The following is a 14,921-nucleotide window of genomic DNA, read 5'->3' as shown; positions in this document are numbered from 1 at the left end:
TTGAACCAGTGACCCTCCGGTTCCCAACCCAACTCCCTATGGAGTAACAAGACATTACTTGTTTTATGTGAATTTATATGATTCTGTAGTAGTAAAAGCAGATGTAATAAACAGCTAACTTGTGATATGTCTGACATTTCCTGATCACGATTGCCCCATTGCCCAAGAAAAACGTTTTTAATTCCGCCACTGCAGGGTCGACATCCTCTGAAGGAGCTGTTTATGTAAAGCAAGGGCCAAAACAAAATGAGAGTTAAAATAATAAATAGTGGATGGTAACCAGATTTCATATTTAATGTCATTCATATTCAGTTGTCATAAAATACTTCACATATCTTTTTCAAAGACAATGATTCAACAGAAAAGAAACAAGATTTCATTTTATCTTGATGAATGGTGTTTCACATTCAGAGAAACACAAATAAAGATCAAGTTTCAAAGTAAATCTAGCCAAGTTTGCTCACAAAAATATTTTTAAAGCTTGGATTTTTCAAATGTAAACACCCTATCCACATTTCTACAAAATGTTCAAACAAATGGTACAAAAAAAGCTTGTTGGGTTTGACAAAGTCTAACTTAATTCTGTTTTGAAAGGCATGACTGAGGTTTCCTGGACGTAGTTTAACCTTCTTGAGTCCTGAAGTTTGGGTAACTCACTCCCGATGGACCAGCACAAAGAGACCCAGCAGGAAGAGAACAGCGTACTGTAAAATGAAAACACCGGATATGTAACAAATAAGATGGTCAAGCAACATTTCTAAGCTTTAAAACTGAGCAAATCATGTTACTGGGACCGGTGTGATGGGTCTACCAACTTACTTTGAACTTGGGGTAGTCATTCATGAGAATGGTGACAATTCCAATGTATGGCACAAACCTGGGGGTGATGAAAATGTTTACGGTCAAGAAATGTAATTGATGCATAATTTGTGTCAGCTTGTAACTGATAGCACTTCCTATGGTACACAAATGGTCTACAAATTAAGTCTCTCAATGAAAAGGGCAGAATTGGGCCAAAGCCGTCAAATTAGAAATCCCTGCTAGAAATAAAGGTAAAACATGTTAAAATAACTTAAAAACACACCGTTCTGGGTTAGGCCTGTCACAATTTTTACATAATAGCGGTTATTGGAGCAGACTGCGATCATTCTTGCATAATTGCTGGATTCCATAAGTAAATTGGGTATTGTTTGGAGTTTACAAATCTGATTGTGATCCTTTGAGGTGTGGGGTCAAAACAGGTCACGTGTTTATTTCACAGCTGGGTAAAATGTCTACCGGAGCACAAGGCAATGTCAAGAAAACAAAACATGGAAAAAGAGAGCTTTGCTGATAATGACAGAGGAGGTGCAGATAACGCGTCTCCTGATTTATAGCGGAGAATCTCCTCTACGGGTGCAGCAGTGTGTTTGACAGCTCAGGGAAAAGTACAAACACTACAGCTCCTCAACAGCCACGTAAGGTTCCCGTGTCTTGCCTTCTATCTGCTGGGAAAGTGAAGGGGGTTAGTCGACTTGGGCCTAGGGTTGGGTATTGTTTGGATTTTAACAATTCTGATTCCAAATTTCAATATGGTTCTCATGGATTCTTGATTCAGATTCTTTAAGGGATGGAGTTGAAACAGGTCACATGCCTATTTTCACAAATAAGAGGAAGTTTTATTTGGATTCAATGGTGGGTTGCAGTTTTACAGGACTTTTTCAATGTAAAACAAAGCCAAACTAGAGCACCACTTACAGTGCTTTGAGGCTGCAACACAACAATTTAGATCTAAGCAAAGCCAAACAGCACAGCAAAAAAAAAAAAAAAATTATTGGTCAACTTAAGTTTTATGATAGTGACAGCCCTGTTCTGGGACGAACATATGCTCAAACATACATCTAAGTGTTGCAAGGGATGCACTGTATGTGAATTGCCTATCACTCTGTTGCTGATGGTTACTGTGTGTGGGGGTGCAATTCATATTTTCTGCGCACCTGCGTGTTATCAGTCTCGTGGGCTGCTATCTATTGTCCAGTTTTCCTACAATCTTGCATCATGCAGAGCGCATCTTGTATGGTAAAGGAGGTTTTTTTGTCCGTAAAATAAACAACCAGAATGCAGTTATTCAGTCATGCTCTTTGATTGGACATCACGTCAGAAAGACCTCTCTACGTTACACACACACACACACCACACACAACACACACACACACAACACACACACACACACACACACACACCACACACACAACACACACACACACACACACACACACACACCACACACCACACACACACACACACACACACACACACACACACACACACACACACACACACACACACACACACACACACACACACACACACCACACGTCGCTCCATCTCTGTCATACTTTTAGACAAACACTGATGAAGAGAATGAATTGCCTAGTCCTACCTTGTTCAACATCAATTACCTAAGCAAAGATAATAGAACAACCCTAACCCCCAAATTTTAAACTGAAAAGATGGGAAATTGCTGCTTTTTGCATATGACCTTCTTCTGAGTTAGTCACCCACTACAGACAAACAACGCTATCATTATCATACGCAATTCCATTAGATTGCACAAGTGTTGCTTGCATTGTGTCCTGGCAACACAAGTTTTATCTCATTTAAAAAATTGGGTTTAACACACATCTGCTAGACTTTTCAAATTGCCATTGGTTGCAACTCTCCTGAAACATTTTCCGCAGGTTTCACCAAGTCAAATTTAAGGCCTTTTTAAGACCATTATGAATGAATTTAAGACCTATATTATGACCTTAAAGCACAACGAAATTCAGAGTCACAAAAGTACTTGCAAAGTCAAAAAATGTATTCAAACTGAAGAAAAGAGACACAAAATAATAATAATAATCTATAAATATACAGAGAATTGTATTTGGACTATCTAAAAAACATTTTTAAATGCATTAGAGGTTATTATATAATTATAGGTGTAATTAAGACCGGTTTAAAATAATTGAAGACCTAGAACACAAACGTTAACGGATTTAAGACTTTTTTTGGGCCTTACATTGGATTTAAAATTTTTAGACTTTTTTTTTTTACCATTTAAGACCCCGTGGAAATCCTCTATCTTCTCTCGACCAATGTGACAGTGTCTTTACAGGTCTCCCTAATTTTTTATGAAGTCAATACATTCTTTTTTTACACTGCCCTTCAACTTGTATTCTTTTCAGATTTCAGACCAGTCTTATTCTTGTTTAGCTGTTTCAGTTTAGCTGTTGTGTCTCTTTAATCAGAGATGCACCGATTACAACTTTCTAGGCCAATTCCAATTTTTTATTGAGTTTGGCCTGCCGATTTTAGCCGATTCCGATTTCATCTTTTCTAACCACTTTAAGCACACATATATATACACTCACCGGCCACTTTATTAGGTACCCCATGCTAGTAACGGGTTGGACCCCCTTTTGCCTTCAGAACTGCCTCAATTCTTCGTGGCATAGATTCAACAAGGTGCTGGAAGCATTCCTCAGGGAGTTTGGTCCATATTGACATGATGGCATCACACAGTTGCCGCAGATTTGTCGGCTGCACATCCATGATGCGAATCTCCCGTTCCACCACATCCCAAAGATGCTCTATTGGATTGAGATCTGGTGACTGTGGAGGCCATTGAGTACAGCAAACTCATTGTCATGTTCAAGAAACCAGTCTGTGATGATTCCAGCTTTATGACATGGCGCATTATCCTGCTGAAAGTAGCCATCAGAAGTTGGGTACATTATGGTCATAATGGGATGGACATGGTCAGCAACAATACTCAGGTAGGCTGTGGCGTTGCAACGATGCTCAATTGGTACCAAGGGGCCCAAAGAGTGCCAAGAAAATATTCCCCACACCATGACACCACCACCAGCCTGAACCGTTGATACAAGGCAGGATGGATCCATGCTTTCATGTTGTAGACGCCAAATTCTGACCCTACCATCCGACTGTCGCAGCAGAAATCGAGACTCATCAGACCAGGCAACGTTTTCCAATCTTCTATTGTCCAATTTCGATGAGCTTGTGCAAATTGGTAGTCTCAGTTTCCTGTTCTTAGCTGAAGGAGTGGCACCCGATGTGGTCTTCTGCTGCTGTAGCCCCTCTGCCTCAAAGTTCGACGTACTGTGCGTTCAGAGATGCTCTTCTGCCCACCTTGGTTGTAACGGGTGGTTATTTGAGTCACTGTTGCCCTTCTATCAGCTCGAACCAGTCTGGCCATTCTCCTCTGACCTCTGGCATCAACAAGGCATTTCCGCCCACAGAACTGCCGCTCACTGGATGTTTTTCTTTTTCGGACCATTCTCTGTAAACCCTAGAGATGGTGTGTGCGTGAAAATCCCAGTAGATTAGCAGTTTCTGAAATACTCAGACCAGCCCTTCTGGCACCAACAATCATGCCACGTTCAAAGTCACTCAAATCACCTTTCTTCCCCATACTGATGCTCGGTTTGAACTGCAGGAGATTCTCTTGACCATGTCTACATGCCTAAATGCACTGAGTTGCCGCCATGTGATTGGCTGCTTAGAAATTAAGTGTTAACGAGCAGTTGGACAGGTGTACCTAATAAAGTGGCCGGTGAGTGTATTTTCTATCTTTTCTTTCATAGTACATTTTACATAGAACCTTTTTTGAACAGATAATTGATGCCTTTAAAATAGAACTATATAAATTAATCCTAAAGTGCAACGTTACGGAAGAACAAAAAAATATATAAAAAATATATAAACTAATAATATATTTAGCAAACTAAACTTGTGTATGAAAACAGGGAAACAGGAATAATGAAATGAAAAGCAAATTATATTTAAACAATAAATAATATAGACGTAAGTACAAAGATATGCACACACACACACACACACACACACACAACACACACACACACACACACACACAACCACACACACACACACACACACACCCACACACACACACACACACACACACACACACACACACACACACACACACACACACACACACACACACACACACACACGTTTGAACGTTAACAGTAATGTTAGACATCGGCGTGTTAGTTCCTTTTTTTTTTAGCAAGTTTACTTTATTTGTCATAGTACATAAATATAAACAATACCAACGGGCTTATCTGCTAACATTACGGTTACCTCGGAACAATCATGCAAATAGCCGGTACCCTAGGGTGCTGTTGCCTGACACACATGATTTAACGACAACGCTCATACTGCACACGGTTTAGTGACAAAACTAAATGCTGTGGGAATATTAAATTTTTAATGTTGATTTTGAGCGATATGCATCCCCACTAACCTGGAAAGTGTTTAAAACAATAACGTTAATACAGCGTATCTGAGGAATACACACAGCGTCTGCTGCAGCGGGGAGTCAGAGGTAGAGGGACCGCCACTGCAGCGTTCACTAACATTAGCTTCTTGCCTCATCTGGGGTCTGATAAACAGTAAATTCATCAAAGTCAATGTGCCCAACGCTATTTTCTGATATACTGCAGCTGTGAGTGCGGTTTTCTTCAGTTGTTCAGCCTCAGAGGGGAGAGAGAGCAGCTGACCGTTTGCCTGAGATCAGTAAACATTTCTGACATTCATTCTGACCTTTCATAAATAGCTGATGGACCGGCGGTGCGTGTGCACGTGAGATGTTGCGCGATGTTAAACATGCGGCGCCCGAGTGCATTGACCGGCATAAGTAAGTCTGATCTCCCGGTCGCTGGTCATGGTCGGTCATGGGAAAACCGGTCAATTCCGGTCACCGGCTGATCAATCGGTGCATCTCTATCTTTTATGAATGTTTTTAATTTTTTTTCGTCATGCTTTTTAATAGTTTATGTAAAGCACTCTGAATTGCTGAAATGTGCTATATAAATAAAGGTGCCGTGCATATTATGTTATTAAGATATCTGTAATATTATGGATTCATTTTCCAAACAATGTACTTACCCCCTAGCTCGTCCAACCACGTCTTTTTTCTCCAGCCAGTGTTGGCCCTGCTTGTACAGTCCTCTGTCATCCACTGCATTGTTGTCTCCTTTGGTCAAGAACTTAATGTCTCCATTTTCCCTGTGGAAAAAGTATCAGCGTGATTTTAGACAACAATGTACACTAAGTCCTCTTTTTCAATACATCAGTGTCTGGATGAGTATGCACAATGAGTGTGAATATGTACAATGAGTGTGAAACATCACAGAGGCCTCTGTGAGCATTTTTAGATCGCTTTTCAATACAGTTCAACACTATCAATGGCACACTCCCACTACATGTTAAAGAAGTTCACTAAGTTGACATTTTTCAATCTCGATAAATCTTTATACTATAGCCAACCATAACACACCATCCATTCTGCGTCCTTCACAAACAAACCTTTTCACTTCTTGTCTTATGTAGCTGGTTTTGTATTATTATTACTGAGTTAATGATGTTCAATTGTTTTGTTGCTGTCTGTTATTTCTGTGTTCATTTAATTGTAAAGTGCACAGAGACCATGTCTAATGGTGTTTTTAAACTTTTTGGGGATTTGATTGATTCTCAGGTTTGCATCTCACTTGCATCGGACTCAGTGATACTAAAAAGTACAACTTACTCATGGACAACAACACAAAGAAAATATGTGTATTCATACTTTTCATGGATCTTTAGAACTCTGTGTACTATTGGGATCTCTCTGCCTTCTATCCTGAAGACAACAATTTCTCCGACTCGGATGGGATCCTCTACGCGGTTGGTCAGAAAAAGCAGGTCTCCTCTGTGGAAAGCTGGCTCCATACTCCCACTGAAATGAATGTTAGATACACATTATCAAAGTTAGTTAGTACCATTTAGATAATTTAAACAGAACATTTCCACTCTTAATAAACAATATGCCGCACCGAATGTCAATCTTTAACAGCCATAACCCACAACTCGTGGCACTGAGTCATGTCTTTTAACAGTTGAAAAGCAACTAAATGTTTGCAGCGTAGAACTGTTTTGAGTTTTAAAAAAAAACAGAAACAAACCCCAAAAAGCCACGAAGAGGCATTAACAAGGATTTTCAACATGACTGCTCAACATTACATGACTCGCAATTAGGACCAAAAAGCCAACGACATCAGGACATACCTACCCATCAGTGGTAACATTTGGATTGGATTGCTTGCAATACTTAAAATTAAAAAGCAATACATGACAAAACTAAAACATATTCCAGTCAAACATTGACTTCACTGAAAGAATATCTGGCAGAAAAAACATGGATTACAGGGAGTTACGAGCCCTAGCATTCTTTGAACAGCAGTCTATCATCTTAACAGTATGATCAGGTCAACAGTTGACCAACTGCTTGCATACACTTTTACTCTTCACAATAGATTACTGTAGACCAGCAACAGGTATGCATAAGAGGACTAATTATCATACTTAACAAAGCTATTTTTAGTAAGTAAATTATGTACAGACACTTTCTCAGAATCAGAAAGTGATTATGTAAATGTGTTGCAGAAGGATCCCATTTCCATGCACTTGTTCACTAATATAGCTGTATTACGCATATTGTTAAGGAAAATGTGATTATTTAATTTATGTTCTTGGTAAAGAAGTCCCAGTTTTATTACAGCGTATGTACATAAATGAGTTGCAATGTAAAACTCCAAAAGGTGATGTTTGGGGGACCTACAGATTTTTGGGTAAAGTGTGCAACAGACAGGAAAATTGCAGGAATTACTCTGCGTCATGGAGCAGGGAGAGAATTCAGTCATGATCAACCGAGTCTCTGCCAATCCTTGAATCTGTCTGACGATTTTGGCAACAGTCGTTGAGGACAGAAGTTCGTTGTCTATCCAGTTAAAAATGCCAAATGAAGGCAACACAGAAATTTAAATCCCAACACATTATTAAACTACTTATTTACCTGAGAACAACAACAATTGGACTCTCGCTGCCAGTGACAACCATCAGTCCCTTCCAGATCATCAGCGCAGAGGAAACAATCATACCAAAGTTTAGCACCTGGTAATACAGCTGCAAACAGAAAAAGGAATATTAAAATTGCAACAAGCATTCAAAACACACGTGTAATTGTATACGTTAACTATAAATAACGCGATGTCAGCTATAAACCAACCAAATACCAACTTAGGAGTGTAAAGCTTGAATTTGTTCACCATATGTTTGAGATAACATGGAATTCAGTGACTTTAGCTAGCAGTGCCATGACATGGTGTGGTAAAACGAGAGGAAATAGCTAGCTACATTTAAGTGAGGATTATTGTTTAAACAAGTCTCTAAGGAGTATTTTATGATGCAGTATAATGAGGACATTTTAATAGATACGTGTGCACAAAACAGTTCACTTTCTAGGTGGCTAACAAGTGACAGAAATGCTACAGCGTTTAAAGCGGTCGACGGCTAGTTAACGTTAGCTCGGTTGTCTCTCACCGTACAAAGCGGCGGTCGTAACATAAGAGTAAACTAATGTTCGGGTACATACCTGCCGCTTATTCATGCGACGAACATCGTCCAGAAAGTCTAAAGATAACATTTTTGCAAATACTACTGAGTAGAAAAAGCCCCTAAATCACATTAAAACGTTTAAAATAGCGGGCATATGGATGCACAATCAAGCACGGAAACTTGCATCCGAATCTTCCGGGTGCGCGCAACCGGAAGTCCCGCCCACGTGTGAGCGCTTTGTTGAGGTGTCAGTTCTGGATACGAGAGAGCAGAAGTGGTTCACAAAACTAAACAAAAACGTGTCTCTGTGACTCTGTTTGTTCAGTAGGGGTTTATAGGAGTTTAAGGACAGCCAAGAGGCGCCACTACGTGTAATAAGGACATTATGGGATAGATGAGTTGGGTGATGATATTTCTCTGTGGATGTGTAATCTCAGGCTAACGTTATGAGGCCAGTTGCTGTAGGCCTACAGCAGTTGCAATACAAAGTGGGAAGAGTGCAGATGTAAACGAGAAGAAAACAACAATGTGCAACTCCAAAATATACAATGTGTTTGAGTTCAGTGCAGAACAAACAGCAACCCTGCCAGCAGTTAGGGTTTAGGCTAAGGATCAAACTGTACAAAAGATGGATAGCTGACGTCTTTGTGTTTGTGTTTTATTTATGAGTTTTCTATGTAGCCTATGCGTGGTTGTATGTAGCCGATCTGTTGTGTGTATCAACTCTTTGAGCATGAAATAAACTTGAACTCACTCAAATAAAATGCCAAAATCAGGATAAAAGGTGAATTTAAAACATATAACATGTTAATGGTATGGATCGGTCTAGGTGGGACGCGTAGATCTTTGTGACTATCCTAAGTATAACAGTATATGGTTAATTCAGAATGTTCATATGCCCATGAATGCCTCTAATGTTTTATGCTTTCAGATTACACAGTAGGCTAGTTGAGCCATTTTTTGAGTGCAGATTAAAAAATAAAAATGTCAAGCTTGGGCGAAAAACAGTCATAATACAATAGCCTTTCTTTCTCAATGTGAGACAAATGAAGTAAGACTTAGGATCAGTGATATTATTATTATGACTCAGTTGGTATCATAAACCAAATAACCACCAATAAAAACAATCACTCTGAATTAATAATTTATTAATGGCAATTTATTAATGGCCTATCAATGGATGCCTTTAAAGTTGGGTAAACTCTATTCTGGAAATAAAACCATGCATACAGTGAGTGTAGATGAGTTTACTTTCTACTACAACCTTAATCAACAGCTGGACTGTCAAAATTGTAATCACAAAAAATGGACTCACATGAGAAGCTTTCACCACCACTAATTATTAACTGCTTTCTTTTATCATGGACTACATCTAATTTCCTATAGGAAGTGTGTTTGACTGAGTAAGTGATAACATAATTAGTGACCACACACCTGAAACCTACCTGCCATTTTTGTTTGTTGACTCAGCCTGTGTGTATTAGCAGTGACACATATGTTACACTTGTTTGAGCCATCGTTAAAACATCAGGTTTTATGTTGGCATTTATATGACTAACACTTAATTGTTTTTTCCCTCAGTGTTTAAATGTCATTCAATTTCATTTCACATGTTCTGAGACTGTGTTCACTGTGTGTTTTTCTGAATTATGTTTTGTTTTTCCTTGATGCAATGTGTTTCAGCCACACTGTTTGGTTTTCCTAGGGATACGTGTTTGCAGGGACACATATGTACTGATACTGATCAATAATGATAGGGTCCATGTTATAACATTGGAAATTTACGTTACAATAAATTGCAACCCCAAGGAAAGTTTTAAAAGAAAAGCTCTATCTTTAGAGATCTTTGTATTAAGTTATACATTTCTCCACTGAGGAAAAACATTAATACTGTATGTTTTTTAATTGTTGGTGGGTAACACAAGTCTATTCATTAATGGTGCCAATGATAAAAGAGTATCCTGATAGTAAAGGTTACCACAAAATGGACATTGCACTCCAATAACGTGAGTGGGGCAGCGGCTTATACACTAAACTATACTAGCAGCCTGAAATCTGCTATTTTATCTGCTTTTATATGTTCAACTGTTTTCAACTGCTCTTTAATGTTTAATTTCTTGTACTGCACTGTAACTTTTATTATTTTAATCTTTTAATGTAAAGCACTTTGAATTGCCCTATTGCTGAAATGTGCTATACAAACAAAGCTGCCTTACCTTGCCTATTACATTCATTTTGTCCCCTGAGTAAGATTTATAAAATACAGACGATCCAAACTGTCAAACCAACCAAACAAGGACATATTAAACCTCAAATCATTTACATTTGTGTGTTATTGTCAGATTAAAAATTAAACATTTTATGCGTAATTTTATAACAAAACTTTCCTCTGTGCAATCTATGCTGCATGCATGAAAGAGCACTTATGGAACAATGGCAGCTGTCAAGTTCCCACACACTGCAGAGTTCAGTTCTTCATTAAAGTCTATGCTTCTTTTGGGCAGTTTCTAACGTAAAAGTACTCTTTGGATTCAACAATTTTCTTTTTCTCATACAGTATACTCCTTAAAGAGCATTATGTAATGGAAATTTGTCTAAAGTCACATTTCCACGCTTAATCTAAGAATACATTGACAAGTAGAGTGTGAATGCTGTATGCCAAACTGAATTTCACAGTTGGTTTCTGATGGCTTTACTCCCTCAGATTGTTGTGAACTGTTAATGTTTTGGCAATACATTTGCCATGCTTCATACAGAGGAAGTTGTGGTTGCTTCACATCCTTTACCATTTTCACTGCAACCCTCTGAGCAGAGGTGGAGGGAAGTTTTGAAGTGGTACCAATTGTTCTAATGCAATTAGAAGGCTCATGTTTTTGTTGTGTTTTTTTTTAACTACATACCACCAACAGCACTGAGCAATACTGAAAAAACATTTAAGTTGTTAAGAGGCTGTCCACAACTCATCTTAGATAGGAATGCCCTTCATAAATCTGGATTGATACCAGGTGATAACCCACTGTTGTAAATATTGTAGATGCCACAACAAGTGGCAGTCTGCAAATCATAACTGAGCAGATTTATCAGCATATTGATGACTGTTGCAGATGCATCTAGTATTCATATCAACTCTTTCTCTCCAGTATTTGAAAGGAGGATTGCTTAGCCCTAGAGGACAAGACGATGTGCTTATCAATACAGCATTTAGACAACATTGTTTTATTCAGATTTAGCCTTTATGTTCCCCCATGAAAAGAAATAACCTCAGATATACATCAGAATGTAATTATTTTGTAGTCAGCCATAGCTTGCTGTGATATGGTAGATTAATTTAGCACTGACAGTCAACTTAGCGATGGCACAGAGACCAATGTCAGCCTGGGACTTTTGGCGTACTGGAGATAAAACTTTTTCAAATGCCAACTAGTCTGTGGCATTTAGGGACGTGTGATCATTTTCACATAATAAGCCAAAATGGGCACAACTACCCTGGCCTGCCAATGGTAATTGAGGTCAGTCAAACACAACAATGAGAGGTCAGAATAACATGCAGCCTTGTGAAAGGGTGGTTCTTAGATATCACAATTGTTGCTGTTTCTGATTTTCTTTTTTTTTTTTTCTCCATTCAATTGAATTAGATCTTACCAACTGTGCATTGTCATTGTGCTTGTCATTGTGCCTCTAATATTGTACAATGTATAAATGGTATTTTATAATATCTGTTGAAACTATGAAAATGAAATAAGATCTTTGCATATTTTTACATGTTGCCACATAATGAGCCTGAATGTGAGACTGAAGTGTTTAATGGGCCAAAGACAAAGTGTAAGGTGTTCAAATTATCTCAACAATATGTCCAATGAATGAAATGGCAATTACTTAGGCCTACACACACACAATTTCTACAGTTAAGGACTTCTTTCATTTGCTACGTCTTATCATGGGTATTAATGCTGAGATTACTGTGAGTGATTCAGGGCTCTTTATAGCATTCGGCTAGGGCTACTCAGTGCAGCAGGAAGAGCTGTGCCAATACATATTTTTTCTGTAATTTCCACTCTTCGCTCATAGTTGTTTCTGCAACTCCTTGCAGGAATCTAATTTGGATTAAGACATGTCTCATTGTCTGACATTATTCCTCTCAGACAAATGTAATTTTTCTAATAGACAAGATATTGACTATGTAAAGAGATCTGATCTTACAAAGTGAACATGGTGCATGAGATGATTTAAGGTTGATAAAATAGTATTGGTTTGACATATTTTGCCACTCAGTGATATTGTGGATATTACCCTTGACCTACCTTTAAACTATTAATACTTTTATTTATGTGCATATTTTGTGATGACTATGTCACTTGTTGGAATAAAGTAGAACTATACCTCCACTTCTTCATTGCCATTTGAAAACTGCTATTTAGTGACTAAATATTTTGTCCATCAAACCCTCCAATGTGAAATCTGCAATGGCAGTCATATTTAGCATGGGCAGATGGGACTGTGGGAAATGTATTTAACATCTTTCCTGACAAACCACACATTCACATCAATATCTTCATAGAAAGGTCAGTCAACTAAAATCAGAATTTTTTTTTTTAAATGTGGGGTGGCCTCTAGCTCACCCAGCAAGAGCATTCGCCTAATGTTGGTTGAGTCCTGCAGCGGCCGGGGTTTGAATCCGACCTGGGACCCTTTGCTCCGTGTCATCCCCCATCTCTCTCCCACTTTCATGTCAATCCACTGTCAATTAAGGGGAAAAAGCCCCAAAAAATAATCTGAAAAAAAAATATTGAACTAACAGCAGGTGGCAGGAGTGTGTTGTCTCGTGATAGGTCCAATGCTCTCCATGTGTTTATCACACCTCAATTACACTATCCAGTCTGCTGATACCTCCCGTATGGCTGTTCCACAAATCCAGCCACATCTTCTAAATAGAGTCATGAATGGAGAGCATCAGCTTCAGCGCCATGTTGACATGTGGTGGAAATCAATAAAGGACAATTCCAAAATGAACCTATTAAACATGGGGACCGTGTCAACCGTTCTCTGGCATTGATTTCATGGTAATCGAATGTGACCAGTTTCAGGGCAAACTGCTAATTAGCTTCTAACGCTAGTCGTGGTAATACATATAATTCAAGCATTTCCATGTTATTAGATTTCACAAACGTAAATCCTATCAACCCATAGGGAAACCACGGACCATGGGAGATTCCAAGTCAAAGTTTACTTACGTAGCACGGGTTTGTGGTTCGACTGGTCCTGTTTTCCCAAGATGGCCCCTACCTGTACGTACTATACTTGAACGGTACTGAATTAATGGACTATATTTTTAATAAACTGTCTCTACACTTACAAAGTTTTCAATGCTTCGGTTTACATGTAGGGACCCACCCTGTGCTACCATGGAAGTGTGGTGCTATTTTGAGCCTTGTTAGTGGCATACTTGTTAGTGGTTATGACTAGCGTTATAAGCAATTAGCTGTTTGCGCTGGTCACATTCGATTAGCATGAAAACAAATCCCAGGAAACAGTTGACTCGGTACCCATTTACTATTTATGCCATTATCTTTAATTCATGATGATGCTGTAGTAGGCTATTGCAATTGTTGACCTGCTTTTCAAGTCAATATCAGGCCCAGGCCTACTGTGCGTTTAGTTACAAATTGTTATGTATGGGCCACAGATTATTTAAGGAGACAGAAGCATCATTTACCTAAAAAAAAGCCTGTCACATCTTCCTTCTGTAAGCAGCAGCTGACCCTTTCATGCTACTGGACAACATCAGAAGTGACACTAAGTGAACTTTTTTTAAGTGTTGTTAGAGCTATTCCTTATTTTGTTATTGTTGGAACTATTCTTTGTTTTGTTAAATTTAATAGTTAAATATTTTATTTATTTTTTTTCAGTTATGCTTGAATTATACAGCTACAAAACTGTGTTTATCATTAGTATTAGTATTTTATTTGGGTTATTTTTAGTATCTGCTACTGTTTTTGTTTTGAAAGTACTAGGCAGCCTTAGCCACCAGGTGTAGTCTACATGTAGAGGTGATCAGGTATGAGGGAGGTAAGACAGTGGGGAGGGCTCATGGTTTTTTACAAGAGCCTAGAGATGCACTAGCTCCTTTCGTGAAACGTTTGTTTGCCGAGATGTTGGATTAGTAAACCTCACAGAATGCTATCTCTGCCTGGACAATGAACGTTTTTACCTCTGTGTGAGATTCATTCCTTTGGGGCCTCAGTGGCTGTTGGACATTGAGTTTTTAGTTTGTTTTGTTCAATAAAAGGACAATTCGCCACTACACATACATTGCCTCAGGCACTGCACACACTTGTGCGTGAGGGGCCACCGCTTACATAAATGATGACTCACTAATGAATCACAAATGATTATCATGATGAAGTTAGCCTTTCACCCTTTAAACACACACTGGTTGCGAGCAACACTTCATTCTCTAATATCTCTGAAGGAATCTG

At 38.7% G+C, this 14,921-nt stretch overlaps 1 protein-coding gene across 1 annotated transcript; it reads right to left on the bottom strand.

Moving 5' to 3' along the window:
* Window positions 1-253: 253 nt before the first annotated feature.
* Window positions 254-8,686, bottom strand: sec11a (SEC11 homolog A, signal peptidase complex subunit). The gene is made up of 6 exons (XM_032517749.1): window positions 8,483-8,686; window positions 7,904-8,013; window positions 6,638-6,787; window positions 5,959-6,078; window positions 820-877; window positions 254-704 (listed from the first exon to the last, which is right to left on the bottom strand). Exons 1-6 carry the CDS (start codon window positions 8,531-8,533, stop codon window positions 654-656), a joined length of 540 nt encoding a protein of 179 aa, XP_032373640.1. The 5' UTR covers window positions 8,534-8,686; the 3' UTR covers window positions 254-653.
* Window positions 8,687-14,921: the final 6,235 nt, after the last annotated feature.

This window comes from Etheostoma spectabile, chromosome 1 (genome assembly GCF_008692095.1).
Source record: "Etheostoma spectabile isolate EspeVRDwgs_2016 chromosome 1, UIUC_Espe_1.0, whole genome shotgun sequence".
NCBI classification, from domain to species: Eukaryota; Metazoa; Chordata; class Actinopteri; order Perciformes; family Percidae; genus Etheostoma; species Etheostoma spectabile.
Note: the sequence above shows the minus strand (reverse complement) of the source record. Positions and strands in the feature narration are given on the sequence as shown.

Bases quoted from the DNA above. Each gene is read 5' to 3' on its own strand.
- sec11a (XM_032517749.1), bottom strand. From the start codon at position 8,533: ATGTTATCTTTAGACTTTCTGGACGATGTTCGTCGCATGAATAAGCGG. The intron at 6,788-7,903 runs GTAAATAAGTAG...CATTCATTTCAG, and splicing joins CCAATTGTTGTTGTTCTCAG to TGGGAGTATGGAGCCAGCTT. The intron at 878-5,958 runs GTAAGTACATTG...CATCACCCCCAG, and splicing joins GTGGTTGGACGAGCTAGGGG to GTTTGTGCCATACATTGGAA.